Consider the following 15472-nt stretch of genomic DNA (forward strand, 5'->3'; position numbering starts at 1 on the left):
TCTACGTATTTTCTTCAAGGTTGGCCTGCGTGTAGCCTGAGATATGATTCTCACATGACATATGATTATGCAAGAGTTTAAATAATCTGACCTTCAGCACGAATTTCCTCAACAACTAACTGTGAAATGTAGTTGAATGAAACATACTTTGTGTTTGTTTTAACCTGCTTGAAGTAAAAGATGGGTGGGGTTTGCCATATCAGACGATGCATCTTCTATACATAGTTTAATCTTAAAAGGGTATGGTTTAGACCAGTGGTTCTCAACGTGGGGTCTGGGGACCACCAGGGGTCCTTGAGGGGGTTCCAGGGGGTCCCCAGTAAATTGATGAAGTGTTAAACTTCACCATTACTTCATTTACAAGAAGTTAACACAATTAGAGAATGTAGAAGAATGACTGTTTTGATCATAGTTTCACTGTTATCTCTCTACTTACAATACAGATAGTCATGGAATTCTGGACAAAATCATATCTAACAATAAAAATATTCTCAGATTTGGGTCTGTGAGGCAAAATTTCATCAAATGGGGGTCCTAAAGTGTACTAAATTAGCGGTCCTTGATATGAAAAAGGTTGAGAATCACTGGTTTAGATAATCACAGGAAAGCATTTGAAAGTAAATATCATAGTATATTAGCATACTCTGTGATTGGCAACTTACCTTATATTATCTCAATTTCCCTTACTAGGTAAACTTTACCCATTTGGTACTTCATAAAGGTTAAAACAAACACGAAATAAAATTTGGCCGTAGTCTGCTGTAAAATGATTATTTGATGTGAGTGAATTGGGACCAGTCGCCATGGCTGGGAAATACCAAGACAGTCTCGTTAAACAAAGTTGCTTGGCTCAGCATGGTAACTGTCAGTCAGCATAAGAACTTCAGACGTTTTCATGATGGCTCACTACAGTGACAGGATTGATGGGGAGGCATGTATACTTGATTAGCAGGCCATTTCTTATTCATCCTCCACAGATTTAACGACGAAGTCAAGCACATTAAGATTCTGACCAAGGACGGCTGCTTTTACATCGCTGAGAGTCGGCTGTTCAAGTCTGTGCTGGTAATGGTTTTAACTTAACATACATCCTTGTCCCCTATAAACTGCTGTAGCCATTAATGGGTCTACCACATCATTATTTTGGGAATGACACTACACTAGTTTTACACCACTGTAAGCCAAACCATGGCATACAAGGAAAAATTGACTTTTTCTTTTATACTAATAAAAGCGTGTCTACCTATGGTTTATTTTTACATTTTTATAAGGTCAGACACGGCCACAAGAGCATATTGTAAACAACTGTCTGCTGTGTATGACAGTAGCTAATATTAGCTTGTTTCTACTACCTGCACTTGGGATAAGCTGATATACAGATATATGGTGGCATAATTTATCCACAATATTCACTCTGGCTTACTCTCAATACCAATATGAAGGGTGTGTGTTTGTGTTGTGCTTGTTTTATGCAGGACTTGGTGGAGTACTACAAGCAGCACTCTCTGAGGGAGGGTTTCAGGAGTCTTGACACCACTCTGCAGGTTCCCTACAGGGAACCGTCCAATGGCAACATGCCCAGGGCCATTACCAAGGCTGGCAGTGGTGAGTCTGCTTCACAAACATCCAGGTTCCTTGAGACTCTCTCTGTCTGACAGGTGAAAATGCCACCAGTTCAGATCAGACCTCGGTCAAATTATAGTTCCAAGTAATTCTTGGCATTTGTTTTGACCTGTTTGGAGTACCACAGAGGTGGGTTTTTGCCACATCATGACAGTTCAGATAGTGTCAGGTAAATTGTCATTCACAAGGAACCATACTAAAGACCTAGCTGCTTGTAGAGCTACACCATATGAACATCAGCAGGCAAAGATTTCCAAGGTCATCATGTAGAGACAATAAAACAAGCTGAGGGCACAAAAATGTGTGTCGGATTCATTAGTATCTTTCTCACTGTATTTTGTTATTACATACCGACTATGCCCTTACCTCGAAGAACTGCACAAAAATGTCCCAGCATACATTACAAAATCATGCTGACAAAGCATTTGCTTAGTTATTAGACACTGGAGTTAAAACTGTGTCTTAATACCCGAGGCAGTCCTGTCTTTGACGTGTGAGACATGCTAGAAATATTTAACACGGCATAATGAGCTAACACGATTCCCCTCGGAACAGTGCAGGGTGGTAGACAGAAGCAGTTTTCCTTGGGAGACATGCCTCCTGAATTTTGCTTGGTTGATTTTCTTTTTTTCATTTGCATAATAAAGTCGAATACTACATCCCAGCACATGTTTAGTGGCATTTAGATTTAAATATACACAATACTTCATCTCCTTGAGACATGGGATCCAGACCGTCATCAAATAGTATTTGTATATATTTTTTTTGCACTTGTTTATACCAGCTTGGAGTAGTAGATGGGTGATGTTTACTGCATTAGACCAAATTTAGATCAATCAGGTAAGTTGTCAGTCACAGAGAAATGTGCCTAATTGACTTTCAAATACTTTCCTGAGAGAGGGTTAGATAATTTTGTGTCCTATCTTGTGCGGCGTTACAGTCCCACAATCCCAGTCTGCAATGTTTTCAAACTGTCCAGTATTCGATTAATCTATTATTCTATGAATAAATTTTGCTAAATGATATGATAAATCAAAAGGCATTGGAATTCAGACTGTCAAATATTGAATTATTCTGTCAGACCACATGCAATTTTGAAAAATTAGCTAGGGTATCTTGGCTACAGGCTGGGCTACATTTAAAGCCTTGGAAAAAGTTTACAAAGCTGCAATGTTTTTTTTATTTATATATATATATTTCCCCCCCAAATGTGTAAATAATGGTGCCAATCCAATAGAAGTTTGCTTGTGCTAAATGCATACAAAGATGTGGGATGATAAGCAATAGCCACCTAATGGTACAAGACTCATTTCACAGGACATTAAATTACACAGGACAGGAAAAAAAACAAAAAAACAATCTAACCCCTACTGACTTCTCCCTCTGATTGTCTAAGTAAGCTGGTACATATTTTGGGTATTCTCCGATGCGGCAAACCCCACCCATCTGGTGCTCTGTGTAGGTTAAAACGAACACTAAACACTATTTGGAAATAGGTTTTGACCCAGATGTGGTAGGATCCCTGCTGTCAGTCAGCCAGCATAAGCATCAGTTCTTTGTTTGTAAGTTCTCACTGGGTATAGTCTCACTAAAACACCGTATAGTCAATACTGTTAACTCTGCTCTGCTTCTCTACAAATGTCCCAAGTGAGAGGTAAAGCAGCATCCTTGATTTTCACCTGTGAGATGAACAGGCATGAATAAATGCATTGTTCTGCTCCAGCTCGACCGGTCCAGCCACTGGCCCTCAAAGACACAAACAGATGCTCATTCGCTCGGAGGGAGCATGTATGGAGAGATGGAGAGGAACTGGTGGAAGCAGGAGAGAGAGAGAGAGAGAGAGAGAGAGAGAGATGGGGAAAGAGGAGAAAGATGGAGAATAAGGGTAGAGAGAGATGGAGGGTAGAGGGGTGAGCAGGAGAGAGAGGTAGAGACAGAGAGGGCGAGAGAGATGGAGGGGGGGGGGCAGAGAGAGGGACATGGAGGGGAGAGAGAGCAAGAGGGAGAGTGAGAGACATGGGAGCGCGGGAGAGAGAGAGGATAGAAAGGAAAAGAGACACAATGGACGGGGGGAGAGAGAGAGGAGAGGGGGAGAGCCAAAGAGAGAGAATGAGGGTATAAAGAGACAGAGAGAGAAATAGAGGAGGGGGGGAGGGGGGGGTTTGGGCGAAGAGAGAGCGAGGGAGACAAAGAGCGAGCGAGACAGTGAAAGAAAGAGAGAGCAGGAGCCTCGGCAGCTCACCAGCCTTGGCAGAGAGGTCCCAGTTAGGGCCCGATGCCCCAGGCAAGCACCGGGAGCCTGCTACTCCAAACGTCACACTCCGCGCGCTGCTCAGCTCCGAGATGGCTTCACAATTTTCCTGACAGGACATGACATTTCACTTGGGCTGGCAGCGGAGAAAACTATGTGACAGCCGCCTGCTGACACACACCTGGGGGACACCCCTGAGTCCAACAGACGGGCCGCGCCTGCTCCCACAAAACTGGGAAAAGTTTGCAAATATGATCTGATGTAAAAGAGCAGAAAGCAGCTGGAGGTAAACTGTCTTAACTTTAAGAGAGGTGTATTGTAAACAACCACAGCCGCCGCAACAGTAGCAGAGGCAGGCAGACGAACGGCGGAACAAAGTCAAAGTTAGCCCTTTGTGTCTGTTCAGATGTAGAATTCTGCTACATCCCTGTCCCTCTGCCTCCTTTGGCAGCGTCGGTCTCCCAGCGCATCAGGCTTCAAAGCGTCTCGGCAAGAGGTGTGTTTGTGCATCGCTGCCATTCAACGTTGCTTCCTTCAGTGAAAAAGCCTTGACAGACCCGCTGTTGCCTCAGTGCATTCTGGGATAGACGTTATTGCCTTAAGTCGTCCACCCCCGTAGACAGACTTAGTGTGGGCACCGCGTTTTCTGTCTGGTAAACAACCTCCTTGGAAAGACAGATGTCATGCCAAAGAACCAAAATGGTTTGCGTCTCAGAACAGAATGGGAGGCAGAGCAAACAATCATAACTGTTGAAAAGCCATCAAAACTCTGACTTAATTTGCTTCGAAAACCAAAGACGTCCTCTTAAATTAGGTGTGACTGGGTGCCTTTGTGTATGTGTATGTTAGCGCTGGGAAATAATTAAAAATCATCGTTTATCATCTTTCAACAGAATTATATCGTGACGAAATAATGATATAAGTTATATTGAAAATTGAATTCTGTTTTGTTGTCTGAATTAGTGATAAAAAGCAATACAGATTAAAATGTCTCACAGAATTAATGACTCAAATTAGGGAATATTATTTGAAATGTTTTAACATAGTTTATATTACCAAGCAGATGCGATGAACATCAATTTGATTAACATAATTTTGCATATGTTAGCGTATACCATTATATATCGATATCCAATTTTTTTTTAGGATTATCATGATATTTTGTCCAATCCTAGTGTATGTGTGTGTACATGTGTGCATAAATGTATGTTCACATGTAGGTGTATGTACATGTATGTGTCTGTGTGTATGTGTATATGTGTGTGTGCATGCGTGTGCATATGCGTGCGTGTGTGTGCAGTCCGGTCAGAAAAACAGTTGACACATATTGGCCTGCATTTAGTTATCCCAGTGGGGGGGAGGGGAGGCATGGAACCATATTGTGGTGTTGACAGGAGGTGGTTTACCCAGTGTGAGGGTCTGCTGGCTCAGATGGGCTTTCAGATGGGAGCAGAAGTCGCTGGCTCCGCGGTGTGGAATCGCAGCCGCTGCCTTGACAGGGCGTCGTGCTGTGCACAGACTCATACTTACCCCATGCTGCTGCTTCGGCTTGGCTAAAGGCCTCACCTGGTCTAAAGCTCAAAATGTTATTGTTTATTATACTGTGACCTGGGGCCGGAGGGGTGTTGATTGATTTCAGATTGCTTTGGATATGCACACAACTGCAAAGATATGCAAGCCTGCTTTATGGCAGGCACTAACAAAACCATTGACAACACTGATCAATAAACCACTCTCTCTTGGTCAGTATTACTTAATTATCCAGGATATGCACGGAATCAAATGCAAAGACAAGCAAGTGCGTCGTGAAATGACAAATTGTTTGGTGCTTTTGCTGTTTTGCCCTCCTCTTCTACCCCACCCCTTCTTGCTTTTTGCTTGTTCTTTGACTTTGCCAACTTTTCCTCCCTCCCTCTCTCTCTCTCTCTCTCTCTCTTTCTCTCTCTCTCTCTTTCTCCCTCTCTCTCTCTCTCCTGTGCACACTCTCGCTCTCGCTGTCAAACTTGTGTTTACTTTGCTTATGTTCTCTCTTTGCTCCCACTACGGCCTGAACCCGCATCACTTGCTGGGCTTCTCTGTAGTTCCTCCTGGCGGCTGCAGCTTTGTTCCTCCCTCCTCCTCGCCTTTCTGGTCAGGTACAGGTACAGCTTTTCTACTAGTCTCTCTCTCTCTCTCTCTCTCTCTCTCTCTCTCTTTCTCTCTCTCGCACTCTCGGTATACGCCTACATCTCTAGGTTTCCAGAGCTCCCTTCTTGTATTTCCTTTCTCAAATACGATCGCTCTGTTTGTGTGTGTGTATGTGCATCCGTGTTTGTATGATTGTGTGCATGTGTGTAGGTGTGTGTGTGTGTTTGTGTGTGTGTGTGTGTGTGTGTGCATGAGCATGAGGCTGTACATGTATGCCTTTCAACCAGCATACCTACCCAGCTGTATCATCTGTATTTTCACAGATAAGGTAAACAAACCCGCTGTATGCGCACCTGTGTTCGCATGTGATATGAGCCCTGACCTGCTTACATTTGTAGGAATAACCTTGTATGACCAGATAAGTGTTGATACAAGGCGGGAACTGAGCTGAACATACAGTTTTAATGAGATCAACACGCGAGAACGATAACCCATGACATCCCTTCCCATGTTTGGTGTACATCTGTTTGGCACCGCTGGGCGGCCATATGCATTTCTCCACTCTCACCAGTGATACTGTTTTGTTCCCTCGGCTCTGTCTCTTTCTTTGTGTTGTTAACGCTCAGTGTGACCCAAGGCCAAGACTCGAGGCTCTTTGCCGCCTTATCATCTCTACAGAATAGCCATTTTACTTTGGAATGACTGTATAACAACTAATAACTGTGAGAAATACGTTCTGTACCATCTTAACCCTTGTCCAAACTAAAAAAAACAAACTTCAAATCAAAACCTCAAAGAAATATGAGAAAATAAAGGTCTATAAACAGAGTTGAGGTGATTTTGCCCTCCACTTCATCCCTGGTAATCAGACAAGATCCCTCTGTCTCCCAGTCTTCTCTCCCAGGGTGGTGGGTATCGCAGTGGCACGCTATGACTTCAGCTCCAGAGACACACGGGAGCTCTCTCTGCTGGAGGGAGACACAGTCACGATCTACACCAAGATGGCCAATGGATGGTGGAGGGGAGAGGTCAACGGCAGGGTAAGTCTGCCCTAGGATACTCTCACCATGGCAACATCCCATACGCTTATTGTACATGGTGATTTAAGTGATTCTGATTCTAATTCTTTGCAGGAAACATCTTGCTTAACTATAGATTTCAACTTTACATTTGTGTTTTTTTGTCTGCGTCAGCTCAGTCTGAATGATGTACAGCGATAGCCACTGTAGAAGTTCCCCTTCACACATTTATCCTACAGCTATACAGCATTAGTATTGATTAGACAGTTCTTTCTTGAATACTGTACAATACAATCAAGTTACTGTATTGTAACACAATATTCTAGTGCCTCTTAAACTACCAAACCATTTCTTGTTATGCCTGAGAGCTAAAAGAGAGAAAAAAATCCTCTTGGGCATGGAGCCAGATTGCAGCATTAGTTCAACAAGCATGCAGTAAAATGGGGGAGTTCAACAATGGCAGGCAACACCTGCAATAATGGCATAGCTTTATACATTGGGTATTTAAAGACCTGAATTATCCATAGTGAGTCTACAAAAGATTAGGACCACCTCCCATAGTCCTTTTCTTTGCTATCTGAATGCTTAAAAATCCTTCTTTAATTTGTATTTTACCCTTCATCAACATCTCCCCTTCATGATTAATGTGGATTTAAAGGCAATGATATATAGAGCATTTTGGGGGGCAATGCTGATGGGCAGTAGGGTCCAAGGACGTGCCCCAGAGTTACAGTACATAGCAGCATCTGGTTGCCTGGTTGTGATCATGTGACTTTGTTGGGGCGAGGGTTAGATCATTTTGTGTCCTGCCTTGTGTCACTTATGTCCTGTCCTTTGCCATCTGTCCTGTCCTGTGTGTCCTGTGACCCCTGTGTCCTGTCCTGTGCTGTTTGTGACCTGTCCTTTGCCCCCTGTCTCCTGATCTTATGTCCAATTATGTCCTACCCTGTGTTGTCTGGTCTTGCTCTATGCCAGTGGTTCCCAACTCCGGTCATCGAGACCCAGAATGCTGATGGTTTTCTATCCAACCAGGTGGTTCATTGCATTCACCCGGTGTCCCAGGTCTAAATCAGTCCCAATTAGACGGCTGGAATGAAAACCAGCAGATTCTGGGTCCTGAGGATTGAAGTTCGGAGTTGGGCACTGTCCTATGCTGTGCTGTCGTGTCCTATAGTTACACAAGACGGGACACAAAATGGTCTAACCTCTACTGCTTTGTTGTGTGCTGCCGGGAACTTTGCCATTCCAAAATTAGCCAGTGTATCACCACTTTAATAGGTGAAATCAATACTTTTTTTTCTTCTCCTGGTTTCACCTAATACTGTCTAATAATTTGTGCATTCAGTGCAGCTGACTGAATTGTATTCTGCTCTGCTGGTTCTCAGGTGGGCTGGTTCCCCTCTACCTATGTGGAAGAGGAGGACTGAGCTTGTTGGATGAACCTCCACATTCAAAGCGGACCATCTCCAGTGAGCACCGTGACTCACTCTGCCACTCTCTGTGCCCTGCAATTCACACCACTTTGATAAAACCCGGAGACTCGCAGTCAGGAGGAAGCGGCGGCGCCCTCAACCCCTCTGCTGCCCTCTGACAGACTCTCACACAGAGCATATGTCAAATCACAGATTCCAGGAGCGTCACTCCATATCTTGCCTCTCTGCGGCCCTCTCTGCCCCTGCAGCCCACTGGGGAGTGCATGAGCTGTGCCCAGATAACCCCCCTTCCGCCTGGATCTCTGCTCGGGCCCAGACATCCCACTCCCCCCCACTGGTGTCTCAGCCAGGCCCGGCCCGATGGGTACATGAATATTTCAAGAGCATCTATTCTGTTTGCCCAGCCATCCCCAGCGCCAAGGAGCGACTGGAGGAGAAGTTCAGTTGCAAAGTGGTTTCTCTGCCCCACCCCTCCTGACCTGAACACTGACCTTAAACCAAACAAGCCCCGCTCACCTTGTCTTATTATTGATGACTCCATTGGCTGGCATGAGAGTTGCCTTCCCGCCTACATGTTGCGACAGCCAACTGGAACACAGATCCTGCTGGCGGGGCACACCCCAGGTACATCACGAAATTGAAATACAGGAGCTTCACCTATTGTTGGAACACTATACATTATGTTACAGTATGTCTGTCAGTGGCTGTTCACAGGCTTTTGTGTTGACTTTCTGTCTAATAGACTCTTCTGATATTTGTCATTTCAAAACAACATTCTGATATCCAATGCTGAAGAGTGTTCTGACACCCTTTTAGGCAAGGCTGAAAAGCTTGTGGCACCACAGTGCGAAGGATTGATGTGGCATTCATCTTTGATGCGTATGCAGTGTTAATGAATATGAATTACTCTCTTTGGTGAATCATCAAAAGAAGGAGGGAGGAACACACACTTGGATAATGCTTCCAGGTGTTTTTCTGTTTAATGGCACTGAAAAAAAAAAAGATGCCCAGTTTGGCTTCAGACGTGAAGTCATAAAAGAGAAAATAAATGCACAAAAGGAATCATCCAGATAAAGAAAAGTGTGTGTGTGTGTGTGTGTGTGTGTGTGTGCGTGCACGTGGAGGAGTGGTTAATTGGGGTTTATTCTTCCACTGTGTGCTCCCTCATTTTTTGATCATTCACAGTGGAAACCAGAGAGCCCTTTTACATTCCATGGATTTTGTGTTTACCTCAACTCTTTTTGGTTTCAGAATGAATGATTCAAGGGTGATGTAATAGCTGTTCACTGTAGTGCAAGGTAGCACAAGGGCGTTAAGCGATGCTATTTCCCCTTCAAACGCGAACACCCCACTGACCATGTGTGTGACATCAATGTTTAAAGGAATACTCTTTTTGAATTTTCTTTTTGAATTTTCATAGTCTACTTTTTCTCACCACAGACAGTTGTCACATTGCAGGAATAGAGGCTTTGCAGCTGCACAACTCGCAACCATGTCTGACACCATCATGGAGGTGCAATGGAGAATTGGCTGTGCATAAATAATGGCTACATACAACAACCAGGCTATAAATAGAGAGACACCTGAAAAAGGTTGTTGTTGTATGGATATAGGTCATGTAGTTTAAGGTAGGAATATTTATTTCTAAATTTGGGTTACTGTGACACAGGACACATCTTGTCTTTAGCCCTTGCCCCTCTGGTCCTAGACTACTCCAAAGCGCTACGAATTGTAGTTTGAGAAGATTCAGCTCAGTTAACCTGAACAAACAGCTGGTTTTGGCATTGTTAGCTAGCTAAATAACCAGCAGGCTAATTTAACAAAACAGCCAATATTAATGGTAACATACATCTACCAGCCACTACACTAGCTTCTACTAGATATGTTAGCTAGTGTGCAAATCAGATGTGTTTAGAACAAGATGGTGATCATTAGCTAGCAGGAGATTCCAAATTTTCATGCCCATCTCCTGGTGTTCTTCCCTGGTGCCATTTTAATTGCTCCCATATTTTGATCAACTTTCAAAATCTGAATCTTTCAAAAATCTAGACCTATACCATCACTGCTGTTTCTGAATGCTCAACAAAATATGTTCCACTAAAAATGTAGTCTCTGTGGTTGCGTTATCAGTTCAGCAGTGGATAGAGCCAAACCACGAAAAAGAAATGGAGAGTTTGAAGAAAAAGAAATACGCATATAGCTGCAACTTTCAGTCATCTTGATAGAATGAACTGACCTTTCTCCTTGAAGTTTTAGAGGAAAGGGTTTGCCTTCTGCAAAGTTTGTCGAGTTGATTTCTGTGTGGAGCATGGGGGTTGAAAGGAAATGATGTCTGTCACCACAAAGAAACAGATAAGCAGTAAGAAGGTGATGGCACTGCATCAGACACAGCCCGGCATCATGGGCATGCTAGAAAAAGGCAGATCTGTACAAAACATTTTTTTAATTATTATTTTATACATAAAAAGTCACGAGAATACAGGAAATGAGTTCTCTGAATCTTAAAAGTTTCTTGGGGAGAACCCCTACACACCCACTTTGGTTTTGAAAATCTCTCTATTTCTTGACTCTCAAGGTTGGCAAGTGTGAGCTGACATTATCTAAACACAAAATCTATCAGATGTAATAGTGATGAAAAACGGCACAGAAATCAACCATGTCTATTCAATTCTGGTGAGGCGGCCAAGTTGTATGTTTAGAAGCGCAATCAGCCGTTCACAGCCACTGTTGCCCAAGAGCTGAGGATCAACACTATGGCTGCCAGAGGATGTGTTGTGTCAACTGAAAGCCCTCTATTGTGGGAATTCATTGCTCACTGAAACCAAGGAGCAAAACTAGCCTCAGGCTGCAGCTAGCTGGGTCCCGTGGTTTCAATGAGGAATGCTAAAAATGCTAACAAGCCACGAAAGGAAAGCTAAAGGACAAACGTATAGATCTTTTTTAAAACATGTGACAAGTGTCTGCGGAAGAATAATAGCCAACTAAAATTGAAGAGTTTCGTTCCAAAATGAGATATCCACCATTTGATTAAAGTAAAGCACAATGTGAAACCAAATGGCACTTCAATTAAATCCTTGGTTGACAAAATGACACTTTTACAGTGTGGATCCTTTATAATTAAGTAATTTTGAAAGTTGAACTTCAGGTACTTCATTACTTCCCAGTAGTGATTTTTTAATTTATATATTTTTGAAATGGATATAGTCTTTTGGAACACAAACTCTTCAATTAAAAAAAATCAAGCCAGTCTATCCCCTTAAGCCATACACACGGATACCTCTACGTACCTTTAGGTATGTGTTTCCAATCTTGACACTGAGTCACACCGAGTCACATTTCTCAACTATTTGCAAATTCTGCTCTCTGTAGCCTACATTAATGTCATTTGAGCAAGAGAAGGGACAGATACGATTAAAGCAATGTAAGTTAGCCCTTTGGACTGTTAGTATGCAGCTCGATTTTACCCAATTATGTCTAACCATGTCGTTTATACTGGTTCTGGGCATATTTTCCTGCAGAGATTGTCTTCTTAACTTATCCTCTACAATACACATTCATGCTATCTGCGATCTGTTTTGCAGCTCATGTGTTTTTTCTACTGTTTTATACACTTTCATTAAATTATTTGCCATTTGTACTTCATGGATTCCGCAACATCAGATTCAACAGGAACGTATTGTCGAATAGAAGATTGCATTTAAACACAAGGGCCTCGAGATATCAGTATTCTTGTAGTGTAAACGCTCCCTCAGGCTTACTTTTCCCCCACTGCTCCGGAGCCTCTCTAATGGCCAAACTCAGCAGAGGGAGGGCTCTGCTGCGCTAACAGTAACCCTCCCGTCACGAGGAAGCAGAAAGAATGGTTCCCCTAATACTCTTCCTCTCCTTAATCTGCCTGTTCCTTTCTTAGCCAAAGAGATGAAAGGCGACGACAGTGAAGTTGGACAGCAGCCAGAGAGAGAGAGGGGGAGAGAGAGAGAGAGAGAGAGAATAAGGGTGAACAAGGTTGCATGAAGTAGATAAAGTGCAGGGAGAAAGAGAGGATGGTGTGTGTTTGTGTGTGCGTGTCTGAGAGAGAGAGAGAGAAAAGGCAGAGAGACACAGAGAGAGAAGGACACCATGCATCATCTTCATCTGTCTGAATGATCTCCTTAACCCCTGGTCTTTGCCAGTCAGCCCCTCTGGATCTCTATATGGGGGTTAAACAGGGATTTAGCAAAAGCTGAAGCTGGCCTCAAATACGGTGAGCTCTCAGTTCCTCTCAAAAGGGCTTGACTCTCCGAAAGACTTTATCTGTGAGATTTATATTCAACTGCTGACTTGTGACCATCAAGCCCCCTTACAAAATGGTGAAACTACAGCTTTTCAGTTTTTCTGTATTCAGACATGCTACATGAAAAGCTGCCTTGCTGGAGAAGACGAGACGAATATAGCAAAAACATATCCAATTCTGCCTCAAAACCCACTGAAACAGACCGCTGATGTATACTATAGTTTTGGTCACAGTGACATGATGCCATAAAATCAGTATTTGCCCCTACAAAAGGTTGACTTGACCAAAAGCTCGGCCAATAAATGAAACTGCCATTGATCAGACTGTGCAGAAGTCCCTTCTTATTTAACTATGTAGCTAAGGTTTCACTCTAGTGCCTTCACTTTTTCTACAAAAAGTAAATATCCAAAAAGTAAATGCAATAGTGAAGTAGTTTTTCTGTGTAATGACGCTGCAGAACTATTGCCAGAAATGCAATTAGACACTAACGTCCAGGGATTGAAAACGGGTTCATCTGGAGAAAGAAGGAATGAGGAAGAGGAGGAGGTAAGGAGACGGCCACCCTCCTCTCGGCTCGCCTGCATGGTGTTGCTAAGACTCCGTGAGGACTCTATCAGTGCTATCCAGCAATTAAGATCTCACAGATCAAAGCAGTCTAAATGAGCTAATCCTCAGAGAACCGCTGCACTCTCCTCCTCCGTCTATCTCTCTCTTTTCCTTCTCTATCCCTCCCTCACCCCAGCTACTTCCTCTTGACTCATGCCTCCACGCGCTGACTGTGCTTTGATGCCTTAACAGCGGTTGGTCTGCTAAATGTAGAATTGTGAATAAATGTGCATTAATGGGGAACACTTTCATATCCTTAACGGCAATTTGCACAGGCCGAGGTGCACGATTTCAAAGGTCTTAAAACATAATTGGTCATCACGAATCTATAAGCCACTCAATCTGATGCCCACACGCAGCACAGCCGAGCGCATGGGTGCTCGAGTAAACTTAAGACCATATCAGCACAAAGGCAGTTTGCACAATGTGTAATAACAAGCAATATTAATACATCTAGGTCCACATCAAAACTTATCGCGCAACAAGCCCCTTCTGAGTGTGGCGAGTTAGAACCGGCGCTGGCATGAAACCGAGTGACAGCTTTGAGGTCAATAGTTGTTCAAAGGAGCGTGACGCTGCTAGCTGCTTAGCAGGTCGGCCATTATCATAGAAAAGCAGAGCATCTGCCTGTGACTCCCGGGGACAGGTTTAACGAGGTGGCGCTGCTCGTCATGGGGGCCGCTTTGGCAGGGCCTCCGTCTCTCCCTCACCCTCCCTCTCCTTCTCTCTCTCTCGCTCTCTCTCTGTCTCTCTCTCTCTTTCTTTCTCTCTCCATCCGTTCCTCCAGGCCTGCCAAACAGGGGTGTTCATGTTTACTGCTGTGTCTGTCCATCAGGGGACCATTGTTTCATGGCTTGCTTTTGTGATGAAGGCTTCTGTCTTCTCTCCCCTTTATTTCTCTCCACTGTAACTTTAATCTCTTTGTTTTTGTGTGCCTGTTTTCTGTCTCTAAACGTCCTCTCCCTTTGTCTCAGTCCGTCTGTCTCTCTATCTGTCTGTGTGTCTGTTTCTTCCTTTATTTACCTAACTGCGTCTTTGTTCCACCTCTTCGTTCTAGGACTAACCTGTGCCATAATCAGCATTGATTTGTAACAAACCTAAGCCAAATACTAATTGCAAATGTTTCCTGCTTGAAGTCGGATTGGGAGGGTTTATAACTCAGATAGTGTCAGGTAAGTTGTCAAAGACAGAATATGATACTAACTTAACATAAGTACAACCATGACGGCTGTGGAGAGAGGCAAAGAGTTCCCAAGAAAATACTAGAAAAATAAGTGAAGAGCAACCACTTCTACTGCAAAAAAGAAACTATTCATTCAAGCTAACAGTTGCAAAATGTGTTCATATTTTGTATAGCCCTATTCACCATTTCAAGGTATGATCTTATAGCTTATATATGCAACTTGTAGCTTTTCCTTTGTGCATTATTGGTGGTCCCCCTCCCCTTGTCCTTTTACTGAATAAAAATACTAATTACGAATTACCTGAATTTGAAACTAAATCGAGCTGCATTTCTGTAAATACATTCCTGTGATTGTGTAACTTTTCAGACACTCATTGTTTGGTTCTATGGGGCAAACCCAACCCATCTGGCACTTATGTAGGTTAAAAGTATTTGTAAATACTCTTTGGCCCAGGTTTGATTTTTAACATAATGCAGAGCAACAAACGGCACTACAAGTGTGCAGTGTGCTTTGGAATGGGTGGCAATTTTTCACGCATCCTATGTTGTTTTTGTTTGTCTATTCAGCATTGTTTGTATGATATGAAGCCCAGGGACCACCAGCCCTGCCCCTCCTCCCCCCCCCCCTCTTCCAAGCACATGTTAAAAATGAGGATAAACGGTTTTCTTCCAAGCTCCAGGAACACTGGCACAGACTGTGAATGGTATCTTTTATTTATGGACGCCGTCGGTGTGATACATAAATAATTTCTTCAACAGGGTGTCGGGGGTTTGCGGTGCCAATCCCAGCCGGGGCTGATTTGCAATTTAGGTGTGGCACTGAAGGCCAGAAGTGCTGGATTTGGCATTGAGAAAAATAGACAAGAGCTGTGATCGTGTGCGACACTGAATAGGAGGGGAAGGGATTACCATCTGTAGCCGAAGAGCCGATTGCTGCCCTAGATTGTATTGAAATGA

The 15472-nt window shown here is 43.4% G+C and overlaps 1 protein-coding gene across 2 annotated transcripts in view; it reads left to right on the top strand.

Annotated features, from left to right (window-relative positions):
* LOC139924026 (guanine nucleotide exchange factor VAV3-like) overlaps positions 1–12078 on the top strand; it is a 43939-nt gene extending 31861 nt beyond the window's left edge. For both annotated transcript variants that reach the window (XM_071914945.2, XM_078287637.1), the window contains exons 24-27: positions 978–1065; positions 1476–1605; positions 6893–7041; positions 8406–12078. In XM_071914945.2, the coding sequence (XP_071771046.1) occupies positions 978–1065; positions 1476–1605; positions 6893–7041; positions 8406–8447 (409 nt within the window). In that variant the 3' untranslated portion in view covers positions 8448–12078. The remainder of the gene's footprint in view (positions 1–977; positions 1066–1475; positions 1606–6892; positions 7042–8405) is intronic.
* Positions 12079–15472: the final 3394 nt, after the last annotated feature.

Source organism: Centroberyx gerrardi, chromosome 13 (genome assembly GCF_048128805.1).
Source record: "Centroberyx gerrardi isolate f3 chromosome 13, fCenGer3.hap1.cur.20231027, whole genome shotgun sequence".
Lineage (NCBI taxonomy): Eukaryota > Metazoa > Chordata > Actinopteri > Beryciformes > Berycidae > Centroberyx > Centroberyx gerrardi.